Source organism: Hylobates moloch, unplaced genomic scaffold (assembly GCF_009828535.3).
Source record: "Hylobates moloch isolate HMO894 unplaced genomic scaffold, HMol_V3 SCAFFOLD_1, whole genome shotgun sequence".
Taxonomy (NCBI): domain Eukaryota; kingdom Metazoa; phylum Chordata; class Mammalia; order Primates; family Hylobatidae; genus Hylobates; species Hylobates moloch.
Genome location: NW_026652276.1, coordinates 74,388,604 through 74,412,957, shown reverse-complemented (window position 1 = coordinate 74,412,957; position 24,354 = coordinate 74,388,604). Strand labels below are relative to the sequence as shown.

At 39.7% G+C, this 24,354-nt stretch overlaps 1 protein-coding gene across 2 annotated transcripts in view; it reads right to left on the bottom strand.

The window, feature by feature from the left end:
* STK39 (serine/threonine kinase 39) overlaps window positions 1-24,354 on the bottom strand; it is a 304,185-nt gene that overhangs the window by 223,190 nt on the left and 56,641 nt on the right. For both annotated transcript variants that reach the window (XM_032755476.2, XM_058441449.1), the window contains exon 2: window positions 14,559-14,671. In XM_032755476.2, the coding sequence (XP_032611367.1) occupies window positions 14,559-14,671 (113 nt within the window). The remainder of the gene's footprint in view (window positions 1-14,558; window positions 14,672-24,354) is intronic.

The following is a 24,354-nucleotide window of genomic DNA, read 5'->3' as shown; positions in this document are numbered from 1 at the left end:
GACACCTGCATCCTGGTGCCAGCCTGAACTCTGGTGGATCTTAGCTCCTCCCTCATCCAAAAAACAACAACAAAACTGTCTCTGTTTCTCAGGACTGCTGTGATGGTAAATAAGAAAATACATTTGAAAATGCTACAGTATTATTTCCAAGCTATCTGCCATAGTAGATATTCCATTAACTAAAAAAATGAGGTGGCAGGGAAGAGAGCGGCAGGCGAAGTAAAATAAGCTTGGGAAAGATCAGATACTATATCTCATTCTAAAAGAATCACAGGGAATATTAGTACTGTCAAAGGCTCTGAGAAGTCCTGCAGTAGATAAACTGCCATAGTTTAATCCATATTAACAAAGCAGGAAAAGAATGCTTTGTGGGTCACATCTTGGAAACACTGCTATAGAGAATAAAATAGATTTTATTCTTTGTTGTTTTATATAAAGACATAAAACAACAAAGCTGGGAAATAAAACAAATAGAAACTTTCAATAAACCACATTTTTCTGGAATATTCAGTTTCATATTGATTTCAGTTTGTCGTTTTAAGTTATTGTCGGATGACTCCCATAAAAGCTTCAGTCTAATGTAACTCTCAATCAAAGGTACCAGACCAGTGTAACTCACTTTCAAGGTGCTACAAAAAGGACAAGAATAACCTAAATGATCAAAGAAACCTCATTTTTGCCATTATGTATTGATGAAAGAAGAGTACATTTATGCATCCTATGAATATATTCAATAATAATGAGCTTCGCGTTAACTCAGTTACCCAAGTAGAACATCTCAATCTGGACATTATCTTTGCTTGTCCAGTACTGCCTAATCCTCATACTACTAAAAAGATCCTATATATCCAACAACTTGGCCAAAATTCTGTAATATGTAACACTCGTACGTTCCCTAATATATATGTTTATTTAAAGTGCTTTTGGCTGGGCGCAGTGGCTCACACGTGTAATCCCAACACTTTGGGAGGCCGCAGCAGGCGGATCACCCGAGGTCAGGAGTTCAAGATCAGCCTGGCCAACATGAGGAAACATTGTCTCTACAAAAAAATTAGCTGAGTGTGGTGGTGTGTGCCTGTAGTCCCAGGGACTGAGGAAGCTGAGGAACGAGAATCACTCGAACCCGGGAAGTGGAGGTTGCAGTGAGCTGAGATCGTGCCACTGGACTCCAGCCTGAGTGACAAAGCAAGATTCTGTCTCAAAAAAAAATTTTTTTAATAATAAAAATGAAGTGCTTTTAACCAAAGATAAACTCCTTACAAACTAGTAATTTTTCTTTTTTCTTTTCAGTATATAACAATGTTTTTCCTTCATCATTCCCCTCATCCATTTGACTGATCACAGGCTTTCTAAATCTGACACTTTTCAATTCAGCAACTCTTATCCTTTGAATAAGATCTGAAACCTGAGGTTCAGTTTCCATCTGTTTCCGGTATTAGGTTCTGATGCCATAAGACACTTCTGAAGGAGAAATGGAACACTACCCTGGCCACTCCTATTTCAAGTCAATAGCATCTGCTCAGTGGGGGGATGGCCCACATTGAAAGTCTGTAGCATTAGGTAGGGTCCAGTTTAAACAGATGCCTAGTGTTCAAAGAAATGAGAACAATGTCTCTCAAATGCAGCTGTGTTCTAAATGTAAGTGAATGCTTTTCTAGTGCTGTAACTCCAAACTTTTAAATAATTTATCAAAATGCACAAAACAACTAATGGTCATACAAAAGGAAATTCTTTTACATTGAAGGCAAGGTTGAGTCAGTCTAGAAAAACACACTTTTTAGCCCTTTGCATTTAGATGGCCAGTATCACTTCCCACCGAGAGTATCAGGTTCTCTGACTTTGCAGTGAGCGTGTGTGTATGTGTGTGTGTATGTGTGTGTGTAACTCCTTTAGAAAACCTGTAGAACCTGTAGATATAACTTAGCAAATTCTATTCCTTCAAAACTCTGAGTCTTAGAGACACCATCTGGACATTAAAAGGTTCCAGAATTTAAATGAGCGGGGGATGAGGGGTCACAGATACTGCCATACCAACACAACCACAGGAGCAGTATAAGGACAGGTAAAAGAAGGGGCAGGGGGCCCGAGAGTGGCTTTGCATCAGTTTGATCACTCAACCTCACATTCTTCTTCTATGCAGCTGAGCCGTCCCTCTTCACTTCTTGGCTAGGGGGTCCATGTCCCCAACTCCTGCACCATCCATTGTCCTGCACAGCAGCTTTTGCACAAGCATTAATGCTTAAGGAGATGAAGAAACTCGCCTTAGGGAGAAACACCTGTTGCTCTGTCTTGGGATATGACCTGTGCTATCACTGATCCCCAGGATAAGTAATATTTCCACATAAAGTTAAAAACCTGAAAACTAGCAATCTTTCCACAAAACTATCCCCTCCGTTCTTTTCAAAACAATGATGGGTGTTATTTGAATGCTCCCTTGGTAACAATCTATCAGTTAAATTATCTAAGCTTTTCCTAATGCCCTAACCGCATTCATATGGTTAGGAAAAGACATTCATTACCAAACATATTTGTTTGTCCCTGTCCCTAAAAATGACAAAACTATTGCCTAAAGATGAACAACTTGAAAATATAAAAATGTTTTAGCTGATTCTTTCAACAGAATGAATGGGTTCCAACATCCTATTCTCTTAATTAGGTCACAACCTGAGGCAGAAGCGTGAGTTAAATGGTGCTTCCCTAATTTGGATGGACATGCAGATCACCTCAGCAATTTGCTAAGATGCAGATTCCCATTCAGAAGGGCTGCGGTGCAGCCTGAGAATCTGCTTTTCTAGCAGGCTTCCATGTGATGCTGATGCTGTGGGCCCAGAAACCAGACTTTGAGCCGCCAAGTGGTAGACTGAGCTTTGAAAGAAGGCAGAGAGGAAGGTTGGGGGATGTGAGAGGAGGGACACAGATGACTGCAATGAAGCCGACAGTGTCAAAAGTGCCCAGTAGGGGGTCTGGCCGACAGTACCCCCTGGCTGAGTCTAACTGGAGGACAGTCTAACTGGAGGAGAGGGGTAAGAGGCAAAGCTGGAAATAAGGGAGACTGTTGTACTAAAGTGGTATGAATTTCACGAGGACAGAAAAGGGTAAAAACTTCATTGAGATTTAAAAAAGAAACACAAGCCAACAAACAAACAAAAAATCCCACGAGGTCAAAGATGGGAGAAATTACAGCACTCCGAAATCCAGGCAACACATTTGCCAAAGATATAGTCAAGGAATTGAACACAGTGGCTCCCTTGGAAACCTAGGAAATGAGACTTAGACATGTCACAAGCGCCAAGCCAAGCTATGGCACAGTAGTTAATCTTCTCTGAGGCTGACAGAGCTGTTCATGCATCTCCATCTGAAATGCATCACAAGTGAAATTTCACAAGAGTGGGAAGACCAACCTTAAAATGGGGTAGCATGGAAGATCCCCTATCCATCTGCTAGAACTGAAGTGGCAGCCACAGCAGCACCCCGCTGCAGGGAGCCATGTGCAAGAAAGACATATCAAAGAAGGACACCCACACCCTGCTGTTATGCCAGCCCTGCAAAATTTGCCAAACCAGACATTACGTGCGGCATGCTAGGTGTGGTGAGGAATACAAAATATATAAAGTATCCTACCCTACAAATATGAGGAGCTGGGAGGAAAAAAACTTCCCCTTCCCCCAAAAAATAACAGAACTGAAAAAAAAAATGGAAAAAAACACTTAATTTTTTTTTTTTTTTTTTTAAGACAATCTCGTTCTGTTGTCCAGGCTGGAGTGCAATGGCACAATCACAGCTCACAGAAGCTTCGACCTTCCTGGCTCGAGCAATCTTCACACCTCAAGCCTCCTGAGTAGCAGGGGTGATGGGCACATGCTATCACGTCCAGCTAATTTTTTAAAATTTTTTGTAGAGACAGGGTCTCACTGTGTTGCACAGGCTGGTCTGAGCTCCCGGGCTCAAGCAATCCTCCTCCTTGGTCTCCCAAAGTGCTGAAATTACAGCTGTGAGCCACTGTACCCTGCCATAACTAAATATAATAAGAGATTTTCTCATATTGCTATACGGCCTTTCATCTCCCCACAAAAAAAAAAAAAAAAAAAAAAAACATTATTTCTCCTACAAATAGTACTGAGGCCAATCAGGAACTGTGATTAGCAAGGATCTGATCCTCCAGGATCTACTACAGAAGGACGGCACTCTATGTCACAGCTAGCTTGGCCCTGCCATTTACTGGCTTGATTACCTAGGCAGGTTATCCAACATCTTTGAGCCTCAGTTTCCTTTTCTGTAAAAGGAGATTACTACCATCTACATGAGACTATTGTGAGGTAGGGGAAATGAGATGTATAAAACTCCTTGCAGAATGCCTAGCACATAACACAAATGTTCAAAGTTAATTCAGTCTGTTCAATGTCTCACTTTCTTCTTTGCGTGTGAGCATCCCCCTAATCTCAAGTGTCCCAATTCCTGACTAAGCCTCAAAGGCACAGAGACAGACCATGGCAGCAGCCCTCACTTTTTCCAATAGAAATGTCACAGGACGCGGTGGCTCACGCTTGTAATCCCAGCACTTTGGGAGGCCGAGGCGGGCGGATCACGAGGTCAGGAGATCGAGACCACGGTGAAACCCCGTCTCTACTAAAAATACAAAAAATTAGCCGGGCGTGGTGGCGGGCGCCTGTAGTCCCAGCTACTCGGAGAGGCTGAGGCAGGAGAATGGCGTGAACCCGGGAGGCGGAGCTTGCAGTGAGCCGAGACTGCGCCACTGCACTCCAGCCTGGGCGACAGAGCGAGACTCTGTCTCAAAAAAAAAAAAAAAAAAAAAAGAAATGTCACAGGACACATCTGTTGGTCCCACTGGCTCAAGGAGTTTGCTGTAATGCATGGATAGGTCACTTAGTCATGAATTTTTAACCTCTACGTTGTCCCAACCCATGTTTTTCCTAATTCACCCTGTATTTAATTTATACCACCTTGTCATACTTCATGTATCCTGGTAAATTGCCTCAAACTCTTCTGGAATAAGTTATCTAAATAGATACTTATGCAAAGGGTTCAGAACAAAGAGAAATAGTACAAGTTTAAAGATATAAGAATTAGAAAAAAGTTCCAAAACCTGATTTCTTTTGTTCCTAAGACCGTAAGATTCATAAAGCACTAAAAGGAAAGAGATTTTATTACTGAAAGGGAAGAGTTTAAATGATTCTGAATTCAAAATATTAAACTATACTTGACCAAATTTGCATATTTTACAACTTATACAAATCCTAAATAAATAAATTCTTCTTTATCTGATAATGATGGCAAAATATTCTACTCAAGTACTTAGTTAAGAAACCAAACCTACTCAAGCTCCAAAACTGTATGCAGTTAAATCTGAGGAGATACTTCTAACTTTATTCTAAAGCAATGGATCGCAACCTTGGCTGCATACTGAAATCACCTGGGGAGCTTTGAAAAACACCCATGCCTGAGTCCTGGCCCCAGGGAGGCTGCTGTAAATTGGTTTAGGAGACAGCCTGGGAATGAACATTTTCAGAAGCTCCCAGGTGGTTCTAATGTGCAGCCAAAGCTTAGAACCCCTACTTGCAAGCTAAGGGCTGAAGTGTATTTTTCTTTCAATGAAATGGTGAGAGAAACATCTAGCTCCCAGGCACATTTCCCCACTGCAATGCAATCAACAAAGGAAATCTATGTACAATGTACAAATACTATCAAATAAAACATCTACTTCCAAATGCAAGAGATGACCAAATACATCTGTAAAATGTATGCAATACCCTCGAAACATTTAAAGAATTCTTTAAACGGTATAGGAGTAATCTTGTTAAATAAAAACACTTTTCAGAAAGTCATTCTCGAGCATGCACTTATTTTAGCAGCATTATGAAAGGTAACCTAATCAATATTCACAAATAACCAAATACTGTAAGTAGCAGGTTTAACCAAAAACAAATTTCAATGATTTCAAATGTCAACCAAGACATGGAAGAACAGGATTAACAAAGCTCTTAGAAGAGCAACGTATTTTTCTGGACTGTCATTTTCAATCGTGAAAATGTCATTGTGAATTTTTCTTATTTTTATTTTTCTTTCTTTATTTATTTATTCATTTTGAGATGGAGTTTTGCTCTTGTCGCCCAGGCTAGAGTGCAATGGCACAATCTCAGCTCACTGCAACCTCTGCCTCCCCGGTTCAAGCGATTCTCCTGCCTCAGCCTCCCGAGTAGCTGGAATTACAGGTGTGTACCACCTAATTTTTATGTTTTTAGTAGAGACAGGGTTTCACCATGTTGGCCAGGCTGGTCTTGAACTCCTCACCTCAGGTGATCCAACTGCCTCAGCCTCCCAAAGTGCTGGGATTACAGGCGTGAGCCACCGTGCCCAGTCATGAATTTTTTTAATTGTAAAAATGATATACCATTTATACAGCAAACTCTTGCCTCCTTTATAAGAAAAGTACCAGCAGAGAAAAACCTATTCAAGGAAGAGTCAAACATTTTGTCTTGTACCACTTACAAATCAATCAACGAATGTCCTTTGCCACTTAACTTTACAAGTATTTTCATGTGATTTGGTATCTGAATTTAACGAAGTATAGTCCAATGGAAGGCAGGTTTGCAAATGGGAACTAGGTATTTTGAATAAAGAGAAACATTTTTAAGAAATCAGGAAAAGAGAAGCATAAATTTTGTGATAGCCTTAATTGGTGTTTGTAGAGAAGTTTTTAAAACTAGGGAGGAGCAGTCATAAAAGTGTAAAGTGTCAGGGCAATGTGAGGTCTGGAAAATCTCTCAGAAGTAGCAGAGAAATCCCGATGGGCAAACATCTACTTGCTAACAGAACAGAATGAATATCCCAAGGCCTACTTGCTTCGTTATAATGTCATGAAATTGGGTGCTCTGCAAAAACTGTCTTAAAAAACTAAATAAATTTGCTTGGAAATGAAGAAGCCACATGTATAGTTATTTTTTTCAGATGAAACAAGGAGGAGAAAGCAAAAAATACAGTAGTGATACTGAAATACTATATGAAAACTCAATAGGAAGGTGCCATTTTCTTTTACAGTTAGCTAAAAAAGTTATTCAACAAACAATAATGATGTCTTTTGGGCTCTAAAAGTGCTGAGAGTGCCACAGTGGAATCAGAATCAGACTCAGGTATGAACAATCGCTTTTTGACCATGAAATTGTGACTGGGAATACAGAAAAAATTCAAATTGAAGATGTCATCAAAAACAGAAATAGATGGCCAGCCTGGCAGCATGCACCTGTAATGACAACTACTCAACAAGCTGAGGTGGAAGGATCACTTGAGCCCAGGAGTTCGAGGGCAGCCTGGGCAACATAGCAAGTCTCCATCTCTTAAAAAACAAAAACAAAAACAAAAACAATAAAAACAAAAAACCAGAAACAGAAACAGGAAGAACTTTTCTTGTCAGCCAAATTGTACTGCTGGAAACCTGGAGGCCAACTTTTACCACTGCTGCTGTATTTGGGTTCACCACCACACAGTGACAACATAGGGTGCAACATGTCTTCTTTTTGTGGTATCCCCTGTGGCACTCTGGATACTGTGTGCCATCTGGGGTTCTGCCAGGGAACAACCCTCCTGCAAAAGCGGCACAGACTCCTCTTAATACTCTCCAGCCTTCCTCCTGAGGATTCCACAGCCCTTCTTTTTCAGCAACAGCTTAATTAATTATGGAAATAACCAAACCAAAATAAGAATGACAATAACATAGGAAAGAACTAAAGCATTTGTCTCAACCTAAGCAACATTTTCCTGAAGTCTAGGAGGATGGCAAAAGTGAGATATTAAAAAAGAAGTAACTAAAATTATATTCAATCTGGGCATGTTTTCCCCATTTTCTCCTACTGTGAAAATGAGTGTGTGCTGGGGCCCTGTTACTGAAAACATATAAGCCCCAAAACATAAGTGTTTCTGCAATGTTAATTTTTTCTTACTTTTTGAAAAAATAGCATGAGATGTTAGACATTTTAATGAGCTATTTCTAACAAATGTAGAAAACACTTAAAAGTAAATTCAATTAGTATATTTAATTAGTATCCAAATAAGCTACATAACTTTTAAATTTGATGTTCCAAAAATAAAAGTTGTTTTCTCCAACCAAATTATACATGTTCCTAAGCTAATATAACTTTAGTGCTCTAAAAATGTTAGTTTTGCATATACAGTATAGTATTTATTCTCTAATTCCTTAAGAATGTTTTTGTGCTTTCAAAATATCCAAAAATTTTCTATTTCCAATCCTGCCCTCATTTGGACTATACCTGGATAAACATAAACACCAAATTATGTGAAAATAGTTACAAAGTTAAGTTGCAAGAGACAGATAATAGTACAAAACTTAATGGTCGAGACTTGAAATGCTCGAAATAGTACTACAAATTATATTAAAATAATTACAAAACTAAGTGGCAAGAGACAGATGACAGAACAAAACTTAATGGTTGAAACCTGAAATGCTCAAAACAGTACTATATTCAGTGAAGTAGGCTTGCATGTTAATGCTATATCCTTAATATAAAAAACTCTACAACAAATAGCTAAATGCAATTTGTTACCACATATGATGAATGAGCTGGGATATGAATTATTAATTTACTAATTAGAAAATTCTTAACTTCAAAAAGAATGGAAACATACTTTTGTAGATGCAATAAAGAAAACACACACATACAAAATTATACTGTTTTAGGGTCAACTTAAAAAGATGGAAGTTTTTTAATCACTATCTTTCTAGAATAAACAAGATTTGCAAAAGTATTAACATAATTCCATAAATTTGCTTAAACACTGCAAACAAGGTCTTGAGAGTTTTTCCCCCCCTTAAACTTCAATTAAAAGGAAGAGAAAAAAAATAACTTCTGACTGGAGGAACTGCTCAGAGGTCACCAAATCTTTTAAATTAAAAAGGATGAGAGCAACCTGCATCAGATAATGGTTAGGGATAACAGTTCTTCTCAAATGATCATGAAGCCACGAAGATATCTAGAGCTTTATTCTCCAATACCCACAAATCATAGCTAACTCATTTCTCTAAGGAGAGGGAGGGAGACGGGGAGGGGAAGAGAGGAGGAGAGGAGAGGAAGGGAGGGAGGGAGTGAGTGAATAGTAGATCAAGAGAAAGGAGAAACAATAAAACAACACTACAGCAGAAAGCAAAATGAGGGCAGTGGCTTTGTTCTGAGGAAAAAGTTCTTGATTTTATCTATAAATATTGTCAGTGAGATAGACCAAAATCCCTAGAGAAAGATGATACAGGAAGAAAAAAGCAGATGCCAGTTGAAGGCTATTGAATGACAGAGAAACTCTTTCATTACGTTCATAGGAGAAAAAAATGATAAACTATGTACCCAAATCTATGAATTTACAGTAGATGTCTGCTATCATACCGTAATGCTATAGTGACTTGACTCTATCCTGAATTATCATGCATGATTTGCTAGTAATTAGTATTTTTATTTAAGTGAATTGAAAAGGGGGTTTTGTTAATATACTTTTAAATACATAGATTCATAGCACTTGGGTAGTAAAAATAAAATTTTGCCAGAATTTCTCATCACACAAATAAGGACCAGTGGTGAAGGTGATTTTTCCAGAATGAGCAGTTCTGCAGGGGAGTCAAGTAAAGAAAGCAAGCCCCCTGACCCAGGGAGTTCCTTTCCTTCTATAACAAGGATCAACATTCATCACTTTTTTATAGCCAGTGTTTTCTTGAAATGACTTTGTTCACATATGGAATTCACATATGGAAATTATGGAATGAGCATTCCATAATTTCATAATGTAATCACTTAATTATTTCTTTCATTTTTTTTAATGACACAAATGCTTTGCCTGGTCCCGGGCCATGATTTCTCCTATGACTCTCCTGCCCCTGAGAATTAAACTGTAAATTTTGATGGCATTGATGTATGTGTAGGAATGAGGAAATGAGGCTGAATTCTCTGTGAATGGGTACCAAAGGCAGACTAGAAATATGAGAACTTGAGGCAATAGGAAAAAATTGAAAGGGATCTATTTAAAGTCTAAAAGTCATAAAGTCAAATAAGGTGATGAACCAAAATGTTCATCAATCCCTGGATAAAGTAGAGTAACCTGAACATCACAAAAAGTGGGGTTAGGGTAAATAGAAGGAAGGACTGTTATATTTATGGATTTCATTTTGTCACCTGGTGATAAAGGCTGAAAAGACACATGACTGCAAGAAAAAGCACTCATGTGATGGATTTTAAGGGAAGTCAAGAGTGCCCCAGGGTAGCATCCCTAGCCTTTGAGGTTGACCACAAACCAGAGAACCAAGCTCTTGCAGGAAACCTCAAGGCCATCTTGACACAGAATATACTAGTCTGCAAGACAATGGGTCAGATCCATTGAGCAAATCTTAAATTCCTATTGGAAAGCAGGAACTCCCTCAAGGGAATACATATTAGACAAAAGTAAACTGGTCATCTGCTAAACCATTTCTGGGCAAATAAAGACAAAAGGTCCAGAAAAACATTTCTTAGTTCAAAAATCTCACCAACCCAAAACAAAAATGAAGAGACTCATTCACTAGTCCATGGTCTCCCCCAAAAATAGGAATCCATTCTATTTTCCCATCACCGAAGTCAGTGCCTAGCATCTAATGGGGTTTGATAATTCTGGTGTTAACAAGTTCTGCTCTAAAACTGTAAGTATCTCCTAGAGAGCATTAAACTAGTTATAATTAGTCATTTACACCATCAATGGGCTTGACAAATGTGGAGTTAACAACAAATGTGGGGTTAACACATTTCAGAAATTATCAAAGCATCTATGGGGCGCAGTAAGGAATACAGAACAAACCAGAAGATATCCTTGGCTCCTGGAAAACTAAACACTAAGATCATTATACCTTCAGAGATCAGAATACAGTTAAAAGGCCAAACTCCAAAACATACATGAAAATTCAAAAGAATAAACAAAAAAGGATTAGATTAATTGCTATTCATATCATACCAAGAAAAACATTTATTTGGGAGTGTTCTAATCTAATTGCTGTTAAACTAAAATGAATTTTTAGTGGTCATAAAGCCTTGTACTCTCATATACACACCCAAAAGTCATCCTTTTGATGGGCTTAAGCATAATACAGAAACTCAGTAAGTATTTACCAAATAAATAAATAAATGCCTATTTGATCTGTAACTAACTTATCTTTGCAGAATATTACAGTACTCATTTCAACAGTATAAATCTGAATCATCAATTATTTAGCACCAATGATCTCATCTAACACTTCTTTTCCTCTTCTCATTCACAGAGAAACTGACACTGTAATTAGCATTTCCCTTCAGAAATGATGACCGCTTGACTCCTTCTTCAGCAAACCCTGGATCCAGCTCCATGACCTACAGGAAACTCAACTGACAGCCCCTACCACATAAAGAAATAGAGTTCTGGCCCAGTTGTCTAAAACTGTTGTGTGCCATCAATTCTGACCTGTGTGTGTAAATCCCCCTTTATTATGGGACAAAGGGAGTGGGGACAGGATGGGGATAGGTAGTCAGTGGGGGCTGAGCTGGGAGTGGGGGTCAGGAGGTGATACAGTTTCATCAAGGGAGAAACATGTCCCAGTGGCCAACAAATAGTTGATAATTGTGATTTCTATGACACAACACTCTCACAAGAAAAGATCCCAGTGGCCATTGTTTCTTCTAGGAACAATGGTTTCCAGTTAACACATGGCACAGTCTGTGAGATGATGCAGTGCACTGACCTGTATATAATACACATTCATGGAATTAAAGGATTATTAGGATACCGGATGTCCAAACGCTGCCAAAATGTGAGCCCTCTGAAAAAATAAAAGTGCAAGCAACAGCAGTATTAGACATTGAAAAGATGACAGCAACTGTGCTCCACACGATCTCATGTGCCAATAACTGGGCTACAGAAGCCTGGCAAATCAGGCAGGCTATACTCTGTAAATTCTATTTATTTTTGTTTGAAAAGGACCTGAGAGTTGTACATCCTAAAGAACCATAGCCATTTCCCCCCTCTCTAAATACATGAACACACCAAAAGGTCAAAGGTTCAAAGATAAGGAAAGATCAAAGCAATAAATCAATATAAAATGAAAAATAAATAATGCAAATATATTATACTCTATTGCAACACGGGCATTAAGGAAAGAAAATAAGAATGAGAAAATAAATTAACTCCTAATAAGCAAACTCATAAATCCTAAGACCTCAGACGAATGGAGCAAAGCACAAAGCCACAAAAGCACCAGTCCTTAGATAGACAGCTCTACCTAAGTTACAAGTAGCTCCAAATGACACTGCTATACTTACTGGTTCCAGGAAAACAAAGGAAAGAAACCGGAATGACCAGCCTCCCTGCTGACCTCCACCCAGACGTTTACACAGTTACCATCACTGGACACTGTGGAGGAAACGCCAGCAGAGGGAAACGTGAAGGCTGTGGGCAACTGAGGGCTTGGTAGAGACCAGAGACCATAGCATCAAACCAGAAGGCAGGCTCCAGAACTGTCAGGCACAAGTACACACAAGCCTTACACATATTCTGTATCAATATTCTGCTAATGGCAAAAAAAATGGCTGAGACCTCTAACAGAATACCACAATCAAACACAAGTATCAGCCGGGCGCGGTGGCTCACATCTGTAATCCCAGCACTTTGGGAGGCCGAGGCGGACGGATCACCTGAGGTCAGGGGTTCGAGACCAGCCTGGCCAACATGGCGAAACCCTGTCTCTACTAAAAATACAAAAATTAGCTGGGCGTGGTGGTGCATGCCTGTAATCCAGCTACTCGGGAGGCTAAAGCAGGAGAATCACTTGAACCCAGGAGGCAGAGGTTGCAGTGAGCCGAAACCGTGCCACTACACTCCAGCCTGGGCAACAGAGTAACACTCCATCTCAAAAAAAAAAAAACAAAAAAAACAAAAAAAAACACAACTATCATAGGCAAATTCTTGAGTGATACATCCAAACAGTACATACATTTAACTGCATACTCCAAATTTTTTTTTAAATGTTAAAGTACACTTATGCATAGCCACAGAATTTTAGGATTCCTAAAGGGATCTTAGAAGAAAACTTCCAATTCAACTCTTTTTAAATCACACAGAGCTGTTGTGTAACTCTACTAAAGTGAAAACAAGTTTAGTGGCAGAAGCAGGACCCAACTCTCCCCACAGTTTATTAAATGGTTTTTCCAACTCAGAGAAAGTGACCTTGAAAACTGGTTGGGTGACAAAGGCACAATATTACTGGTCACTAGGATAGCAAGCAACAGACAAGTAGCATGCAGTAGGAATTTCAGTAAGAGCAAAGCACAGCTGAAATTTCAAGGTCCGTAAAAGCCTTAAATGTATGCAAATTTCAAAAATTAACATTAAATTGTGGAAGCCCTGGTTCTCTTCTGAGTTTTAGCGGGCAATCCATTGCTTCAATAAAACCCAGTGAAATCTATGCATTGTGTAGCCCAATTTAAAATGTAAGGCCAAACAGATCTGGAAAAGTACAGCTTTATTCTTGTACTTAATTTATACTATACTGTACTGTAATTAAGCCTAAAATAAAAGCTATATTCTGAGTAAAGACAAAAAGCTGTTGTTAATGACATTCCATTCTCAATGTAGACTGTAACAAAAGCCTTCTTCATTTGCAGCCAACTGTCATTATACTTTGTAGCTTGTATGGAGCTACTGGACTAATATTTGTACTGGGATTAGTGTGGGGATAACCAATCAGTTAACTCCTCCACTGCAGTTTTCTATTATCCTCAAATAAATGGCCAAAAGGGAAAAAAAGAAAATTGGCCGGTAGAACAACAACGATATTTATGAGATTAAACCCTCAAACCCTTCACAGTTTGCCGGGCAACTAATAACCGTTTGCCAAGCTGTTCATTTAATAATGAGTCAGCTAAGCCAAAAGCAAATGTTCCTTCAACCAACCATTGCTACTATAGTCATATCCACACTGACAAGCTCCAATTATTTATATAAGGTACTCATTTAGAATAAGAAGTACAAATTGCCACGTTAAGAAAAACAAACTCCTCTCATTAGCCAAATGAAAGCTACAGAGCATTTAAAAAAAAAATTCAAATTTCTGTGATGCTATAATTTATGAAAGCTAAAATGACCAACAAATAGTTTGGGAGACAACTTCCATTTGTGTCACACATTCTAGATGGAGGGCCAGAAGCTCACCATCCAAAACTGCTGTCAGTAATCCTGTCACGTTAGGTCATGCCACAGTGTGTGCCCTTGATACAGCAAGTGGAGTGCCAACGCTGAGGCCATTCTCACCTTGGGATTATTCGAACTGAGCAAAATACTGTTTCTCAAAGCAAGTGAAGGTGTCCATTATACAACACAATCATAAGGTACAGTCCCATTAATCTGGGGAGCAGGAAGTGGTGGGGGCTGCTTTCCAAGAAATGCATATGTCAAAATAGGAGACAATGCCTTGCTCTTCTCCCAACCATCCCCATATACTCATAGATTAAGAAAAGCAACCAGCAGGTATTCCCTGCACTGTTACTTACTAATAGTTCATCCATACTGGTCTGGCATTTTTCCAAGTTGATCCGTTTTATTGCTACACGTTCTTGCCTGGGTTTGCATAGGGCTGCCTGAACCACAGCAGTAGCTCCACTGCCTGCAATGAAATAAAAACAACATCAGCGATCAAATGGCACACTGTGAGGTTACTATCTGTAACTATTTTCCTAAAGATCAATTTTTTTAAACTCTTCTACTCGGGGTATTCAGAACATTACCATTTGATATCTTTTTTTTAAAGAGTTTCTTAAATCCTAAAATAATTATCTGGAGGAGAAAAAAAAACTGCATTTTCCAGACAATGTATGTCTGAGGACACAGGGGACAAGGGACATGAGCATCTACATACAACCTTGCATGAAAGCCATTTCCATCCTCAGTTCCTGGTATTTTCTAGCTTGAGTGCCTTTAAAATATCTCAAGCTCTTCTTCCACCTCAGCCCAAACCAAACCACTCTGGTCTGAGCTACTTCAGGGCTTTCATGAGAAGCTGAGATAATTGATCTGTTTGAACACTCTTTGGGCTTATTTTTTCAGAGCTTGCTCCACAATGAGAAAAACAAGAATCAACCCTAGTATTCTCATGTTGAAAGCACAACTTTCAAGGATGCCAAGAAAAATGATGCAAATGTGTAATTACAAAAGCTCTTGACATTCATATAAATTTTCTATTTCTAAGGTTTCATGATCATTAGCTAATGCACTCAGACTCCTAAGAGACAGAGTCATGTCATTATCCGTATTTTATAAGAGCAAAATGTAGACATGTAATGATTTGCGGCAGAGCACAAAGAGCTCCTAATCGGCTTTATACTCCATAGGGGCAAAAAGGTTTCCAGGTTAAGGCATCTCAATTCTGCAAATAATACCAAAAATGCCATTCTCATCACATAAATCCTCTACCACTGCAAGATAGCCAACAAGAGAAACAGCCTGCACTCAGGATTGTGCAAAGGTGATCAGAGGTGACAATCTTTCTCCCTAAAGTTTTTCTTCAGGTAATACTTCTCAAATGATTCATCAAATAGCATCATAAAAGGGAAAGCAGGGGAGTATTTGGCAACAAGAGAGATCAGTATTAGCTTTCCTAATTTATGTGATAGAAAGGCATGACATTTCTAGTGCGAGTCAAGGCTTTCCCACCCCAAGGAAGGGCCCAAATGGGTGTTTACAGGGCTGAAGCTCTGCCCTTTCTTCTGCCCTGTGGCCTCATCATCAGGTCTGGCCCCCGACTTGGCAACCCCAGCAGATCACCCTACTCCTCCAAACCCAGGTCTCCAACTTAAAGACTACCATTCCAGGGAAGCCCAATTTGTGTTCACTGGGAAAGAAAATCCACACACACATACTGACTACCCACTACACAGTAGGCACTTGACTCCTTATGAGCCTGTACGTTTTTATTACTAGCCTCATTTTACATGTGAGAAAACTGGGACTCAGAAAACTTGCCCAAGGTCACATAGAGCTAATAAGTACCTGAGCCAGTATCAGCATCATGTCTGCCAGACTCCGAGATCTGTGCTTTTGTTCTACTTCCCACAAGCCAGAGCACATGCTTCCCTTCCTCACTTGTTTTGGCCTTGCTGGGAAAAAACTTTCTTCCATCCTATATGGTTCAACAGAAGATAAACAACCCAGAGAAGGGTCTGCATGACCTCACTTGCTAGAGCTGTTTGGGAAGAGAGTGCTATGGACAGGTTGCTTCAAAGGGCCTTCCTCTCCCTAATCTCACTGCTCATCCATCAGCTGCTACCCCATTGGCTGCTACTCCAGGTCCCACTAGGTTGGCTTCACTGGCCCTGCAGATCACAGCCCACTGGGTTCAATCCAGAATGGTCCAGATGGCAGAGCCAAACGCTACAAAAAGTCTGCTGATAGCAAAGTATATTTTCCAGTCTCCGGAACAAGACACTATCAACTGAAGGGAGCCGCAGAGAAAGTGCTATGCAGCTGGTTGGCACTGGGCCTGCTACCCAGCAGAGAAATCAACTAACATCTTTAGCTGCTGGTGGGAAACCATCCTCAGCTCTACCTGCAATAAGTCTCCCTCCAGCTCAACTTCTCCATCCTTAATCCACATTCCAGAACATTCTCAAATCAAGGAGTTTCAAAAAACAGGAAAGAATAAATTAATTCCCAGAAAGGACAAAACAAGCGTATGTAATACAGAGATACCTCTCACAGTCAGTTAAGTCCTTGACAGTAAAAGTCTCCTCACCTCCAAGGAACAAAAAATAAGAATTCTAAAAACAGGGAGGGGTAGGTGGTGTGAAAAATCTTTTATTAGAGCTTTACAACTAGAGAATTGTTACTGCTTTACAACCACAGCTGACTAAGGAACAACTGGCTACTTCTCATCTCTAGACAGAATAATTATGAAGCTTTGTGACCTGAGATCATTGTCACAACATGAATGGATTTAATCATTCATTAAACAATTTGGGAGATTCTACTCTAAATCCAAAGATTACCCTTCAACTATAGAAGAGACCAAGAACAAAGTTAAAGGTGGAAAGGCACCTTAAAGAGCATCAAGTCCAACCCCCTCACTTTATGAATGAGAAAACAGGGTCTTGTGAAGGATAGGGATGTGTTTCCTGCAGCAACTGGAAAGCACAAGATTAGGACCCTAGGCATCCTTACTCCTTATCTACCATTCTGTGCACCAGGTTGGTGTTTTTTCAAATTGCCAGTGAGGATCCACTGGTCACGAAATCCACTTACTCAGTGGAGGCCAGCATTGTTTAAGGGAAGCATCAGAATGTACTACGGGTAAAAACTGCTTTATGAAACTTTTGTTTCACTTACGCCCAAGCTTTAGTATGACACGTTTTACTGTAAGTGATGATCAAAAGTTTGAAGTCTGCTAGTACTAGATTAGGATTCCCAGGATTAGAGTAAATCCATGCTTTGAAAGGAAAGGAGGTGACCTAACTGCATAATTCTAAAGGACATTTAGAAATAATACCAAGACTGTCTTGCTTTAAGGGTTTTTATGCACTTTGCTGATTAGTTTAAGAGGAAGCTAAAAAATGTGGGGCTTGTAAATACAGGAATTGGACAGGTGTTAGCAACATGAAATAAAATAGGAGCAATTACTATGCTGAACACCTTGTATTTATTTTGAACAATATATGATATTGACACATGACTCATTAACATTAGTAGCTATTTTCAATGAAGTATCATGCACCACTTCGGGAATAAGAGTTCTTAACATTTTATGAATTTCTCATTTTATTCCTGACACCTATTTCAAATGCAATAAATCATTCTATAGGATTATGGCCTGTATGCACATATGCACAAGTTAAGTGGGCGTGGCTTTAAATCTTTTCAGTTCACTCTTTTAAGTCACTCTATCTCAATTCACTTTTGCTAAGTAATTCCCGACTAAGAACAGCTACTTGGAAGTTTTAGATAGTGATTATGTCAATGGCCATCAGAGGTAAGAGATTCCTCACGTTCATTACCATGATGCAGATTTTTCCTTTAGTTGACACCTCTTCTCATTTTCCCCTCCATACTGCTGCTGGTATTAAGGTAAATAACCAGAACACTGCATGCCTGCATTTTATACTTTCAGTTATCCAAAGAAATATTTCATGGAAATATAATTTAGTATTATAACTTTGCATTTCACTAAGGTCTATATAAAATTAACATGAAAAACTACAGTGTTTATTTTGCAAAAATCACTACTATTGTCAAATGCAGTTTCAACAGTATGTTCAAAGTCCCTATTCCTATGACTCACACAATAACTTCCTCTTTGCATTTAGTGCTAGGGTAAAAATGTCTTCCTCCCAAGTAACTTAACAGATAATAAGAAATATGTCACATCACATTTTCCTTTTTTGTCCTGTCACAAAGCCCAAACCTAAATTTTCTGTTTAATAACAGCAACTCTCCTTAACCCAGGTTTTCCGTGATTTCTTCTCCTTGCCCTCTCTGTTACATGGCACCTATTCCTTTATGCTTAATTTAGTGGTACTTCCATCACATGACACAATGTTCCTAGAGTCTACCAAAGCAAAACCTTTTTGAAACATCACTACCTGATCACCAAATGTGAAAGAATGTGCTTAACAGCTCCAAGAAAACTTTAGGCACAAAAAAAAGCAGCAAAAAGATATTTGCTTATATTAATTCATCAACAAACAGTAATTAAATCCCTGCCATGTAGCAGGCAGTTCACTAGATAATAAAGTGCCAAAGGTGACCATTCCTGTTTCAAGTGGAATAAATCCTTCTATAGGATCACTTCCTCTGCAGAGGTTAACAGGGATGACTGAAACGCTGTTGTGGACTGAATGTCTGTGTTCCCCTAAAATGTCTATGTTGAAGCCCTAATCCCCAATGTGACTATATTTAGAGATACGGTTAACAGATAATTACCACCTTTATGGAGGTAATTAAAGGTTAAATGAGGTCATCAGGACACAGCCCTGGTCCAATAGGATTAGTATCCTTACAAGAAGAGACAATAGAGAGCTTACTTTCCCTCTCTGCCATATGAGGACACAGCGAGAAGGTGCCTGTTTACAAGCCAGCAAGAGAGCCCACCAGAAACTGAATTGGTCAGCACATTGATCTGGACTTCCTAGCCTCCAGAACCGTGAGAAATACATTTCTGTTGTTTAAGCCACTCAGTGTATGGTATTTTGTTACAACAGCCCAAGCAGACTAATACAAAAGCCTTGAAATGTCTGTTCAAAGTCATTCTTCCACTAACACCTATGGCAGAGAATGCCATACTAATTAGACGTTCTTAGAAACTTCCTGATTAAGTCAACAGCAAATGGCAAGATTCAACTGAAAGGCCTCTGGTAGCTCATTGTAGTTCCCATCTTAGGTTAGTAGGGGCCTTGAAAAGAAAGTTAGACAGGGATTCTATCCAAACATGGTACTGAATCCCTCTGTGACTTTGGACTTAACTGCTATCTAGACTTCAGCTTCCTTAATGGGCATAATAAAATACACCTTTAAGGCTTCATAACATAATATGTTTCATGTCCCTGGAAAATATCGACTCAATAAATGTTAGGCTCTCTCTCTGGGACTCATTTCTCCATCTGTGACATAAAGGAAGTAAACTATATCTACTGTTTATATGGCACCCAAGGGAAAAGAGGGCAAAGTGGCTCAGGGTCAGAACTGAGTTTCATTTTGCTTAGCACCAGGAAGATTCGATTGGTTTAAAAGAGAGGCTACGAGAGCTAAATTTGGAAACCAAAGAACTAAATGATTTCTAAAGTCTGATACAGCATGATGAGCATAAGAGTTTAAAATATAAGAGATAATCCAATTCAGGAACAGCTGTGAATTAATATTCCATAGCAAAGATTGTCATGTATAATGCACTTTGATATCTAACCTTAAAAAGTTATTTTAAGGCCAGGCATGGTGGCTCACGCCTGTAATCCCAGCACTTTGGGAGGCCAAGGCAGGTGGATCACAAGGTCAGGAATTTGAGACCAGTCTGACCAGCATGGTGAAATCCCATCTCTACTAAAAAAACAAAAATTACCTGGGCGTGGTGGTGCGTACCTGTAATCCCAGCTACTCAGGAAGCTGAGGCGGGAGAATCACCTGAACCCAGGAGGTGGAGGCTGCAGTGAGCCAAGATAGTGCCACTGCACTCCAGCCTGGGTGACAGAGTGAGACTCCACCTCAAAAAAAAAAAAATGATTTTAAAATATCTATGTCAATCCAGATTACATGGGTTCATATCCTAGCCCTACCACATACTAACTGCTTATGCTTGGATGACTTGCCTAACTTCTTCATGCCTCAGTTTCCTCATTGGAAAGATGGCAATAATGCTACTTCACTCACAGAGTGGTTGTGAGGATTAAATGAGTTAACACACAAAAAGCCTTTGAAACTGTGCCTAGCACATAGTAAGCACTAATTAAATCTTAGCTAGCATTGCTCCTTAGGGAAATCCCTCCAGGTCAACTGGTGTCCTGTCAATCTGTCATTTTAACACCATGTAATATTTCATAGTATTAACGTAATTTATGCAGCCCTCTTTCTGTTGATGAGTATCCCCTTTATTTCTAGTTTCCATCCCCATATGAACAATGTAGCAATAAACATCTAGTACTTTTTAAAAAAAAATTAGTCCATAAGAACTTTATGTTAAAGTTAAGATGTCAATTGTCCAGTCACCCCTTTCCATAAATGGCAAGATTTTTTTCAAGGCATCACATCAGCCTGTAACATTAGTTATGGTCCCTGGAAGGAAGTTCTAATCACCATATTATATTTAAATGAGAAGCACAAAGTCGGAACTTTAATAAGAGTTTGACCATCTCTTAGCACGTGCAAGGACTCCTTAAGTATGCTTAGCTGTCCTTTGCCAGTGAACAGATCAAGAGTGGGCTCAGGCTTTCTTTTTAGAGGTGCTAGCTGGTGATGGATAGTAAACAAAACAAATGGCTTTGGTTCAGCTGATTTATTCTAATCCTGCCTTTCCCCAGCTTACTCTTTGAGCTCTATTTATATCATGTGTCCAACCTCAAAGCCCACAGGCCAGTCAGTCACATGAGAACCAGAAGCTGGCCAGGAGAGGACTTGGACGAATGGACACACATGTGAGCTCTACAGGAGTACAATTGCCACTCTGCTTCAGCCAACTGTCACCATCTGAGATCGTTGACCTGGCATAGCAAGACAGTCAGAATTTTGCAGAAAGGCTGAAAATCCAGAATTCTGTGTGACATCTCCTAATATAATAAGGTTGACGACTAATTTTTTAAATATAAAAGCATTGTGAGTCTAACAAAAGTTCACCACAGGCTGTTATTTTGCCTGAGTGTGTTACTGCTATTCGCCTTCAAAGATACACCCTTTCTTACCTGATGGTCCCAATTTTAAATTATTAGATTGCACGTGTGAAATTGCCATTTTTCTAGATCAAAAATGGTCATGTCACATGGTTCAACATAGTATGAGCATGTACTCGGCACACTGACCCAAACTGATCTACTACATGTCACCATCCTCCTCGTCTTACTATTTCACACAGAAAGAAAACCTTATCACAGTGACTATTCTGTCATCTGGTGCATTCTATGTGGCAGGAACATGTGCACAGTGCAATCTCAAGTCAAAGACAAAGAACAGTAACGGTGAGACACACACAACTTGCCCTACGCATTAATTTATAAAACAGACACTCCTGCTGGCCTGTCTGGATAACAGTGCACAAACCGCTCGCCTCCACTGAGCCCAGCACAGCCAGACCATGTTTCTCAAGGCGGCTACAAACTGGTGACCCTCCTAAGTGACCTGGTTTGTGTCACCACCATGCTGACTGAGTTTTGTCCTTCTGCCTCCGTCAAAAGAACAAGTTAGTACAGCCTCTTTCCAGGGTTGCTGGAAAAGATTTAGAGCTTACCAAAAAAAAAATAAAATAAAATAAAATATAAAAAGCAAAGAGTAGGATGAGGTGGATTAATGGCCACTCAGTGAAATGTACTTACGTTTCACCACTGACCTGGATAAATTACCTTACCTGAGAAAGCCTGTTAAAACATTTAGAGGTCACAGACCTCACTGAAGAAAAGCAGCCCTTGTATATAACTCATCAAGAACCATCTGATAATACCAAAGAAAAATAAAAAGTAGTCCTCAGTTCTGATTTTAAAAGAGATAGAGGAATCAAACCAGAACAAATGTAAATAAACTCACCTTGGACCACAAGCTACATCTCAAGCAACAACTAAAAAAAAAAAAACAAAAAACCCTAGAGTGAGTACACTTACTGAACATGCAGAAAGTATGTGGATTGGGATACCTAATATAAAGAAATTCAATAATTTACTAATTGTAATAACTTTCAATGATAATGAAAATTATCATTAGGGAGTCTAGGTAAATTTAAGCCAGCCACCAGATGAGTCGCAAGTGTGAGATAAGCAGCTAAAAAAGAACAGACTCTAATTTCCATCAATTCAACGTGATTAATATTGGAATTTATTTCTAGGTATTTTTGTTTTCTTAATGAAACACAATAGATTTTTTAAAAATCACTCTGGGAATACGATTGCTTGCTGGTTTAAAAACAAAAACAAAAACATTTAACATTAGTCTCAAGAGTAACACTTACTCAGAGGTTCAGCCCCTCAAAGCTAAAACTCTATTGTAGGATTTTAGTCCTAATATTGATACTGACGAACATGCAACCTGGAGTAAAACACATAACCTTTCTGCCAGTGAAGCTGTTTACCTTTTAAGAAAAAGATTACTTCATTTTGATGGGGAGTATAGGGAGAAGAGAGGACAACCTAGCCCGCCCGAGCTATGAATGAATTACTTGAGATGTTGCCTTCTTGAACAACCCCAAGGACAATCAGTCACTTCCTCACGGTTCCCAGGCAGGGACTCTCTACGTATCTCATCCTAGAACTTCCATGCTGTGGAGCCATCTCCTCCTGCCTTATTATTCCTAGAATCAGCCCTTCCACCTAGACCACTGCCTGGAACACAGGAGGCCTCCACGAGTGTTGGCTAAGTGAATGGAATGCACATCAGCCCATCACTGGGGAAGATGCCGGCAGACAAGGGAGGTGAAGTGTGCTCCAAGTCGGGTCTACACAGAGGAGAGTAGGCACTAGTGGGCTATATAACCTAAAGCAAGGGGAAGAGCACTTTTACTCAATGTGTCATCTCTAAGTAGGTCGCTGTGGGGGATGTGGCAGTTAACTTCAAGGCATAAGCCTAGGGAGGCTCTCTGCCTTCAGGCATTTCTGATTTGCAGAACATCCAGTTCAATTCTAAAGTCAGGTCTCATAGGAGAGCTCATTCTGAAGAGCAATGTTCCATCCGAATTTCAATTTTTAAAAACTGAATCCACTGGCCCCTGCTCAGCATGTAGGAGCCACACAAAACGTGGCAGGCTAATATAAACTAGGGCCTTCAATAATTCTATGTGAGCATAGAGAGATGATATAAAACACTGAACAACAACATGAAGGACAGACAAGAGCCCACAACAGCCCTCGAAATCCATGTCAGGGAACACTGCATCAGGCACTAGACTGTAGGCTGGACACACTCCTACAGAGAAAATCTGACTTTTATAGTCAGTAAAAGGTCACTTTGAAGTCCTTGCCCCCTGCAAACTCAAAGTCCAACGATCTGGCAATATTGAAAAACTTCCTGTTCTGCTTGGAAGGGATAATCCAACTCCTCCCAGCAAAACCCACTTGTTTTACTGATTAAATCAACCAAATGGAAGCCAACATTCCACAAAGAAATGTCTATTGCTATTCACGCAGATAAACGGATACACCCACTGGCAAGGCCAAAAGGCACAAGTGTCCTGGTTTGAATATGTATGGTGTGGTGATGGCTTCTGATTCCTTACTGCTTCAACCTCAAGCCACCTGTAAATGGGAAGGGCTCTAAATGCAAAAAGAAAAGCCAGTCCCTACTTCCAGGTCAGTCCCATTCCATCCCTTCTTTGCAGCTATAGGCACGTTGGCTTTGCATAAATAAGAAAAAGGAATCCCTCTGACTGGACACAACGGAGTGCAGGGCCTGACCTGTGGACAATACCCAGTTAGGGGGAAAAGCTCTTTTCTCCCAGCTAATTGCATCAGAGCTTGTGGGCTAAACAAGGGTTGATAACCTTAGTGGTCTTCAATCAAAGGTTATTAGCATATCCACAGCCCATGCCCTATTAAAAAAAAATTAAAATTGGTGTCTAAGCCCCAGTACAACAACTCCAGAGTCAAGAAATAACCCCATGGGAAGGCCCTGGATTTG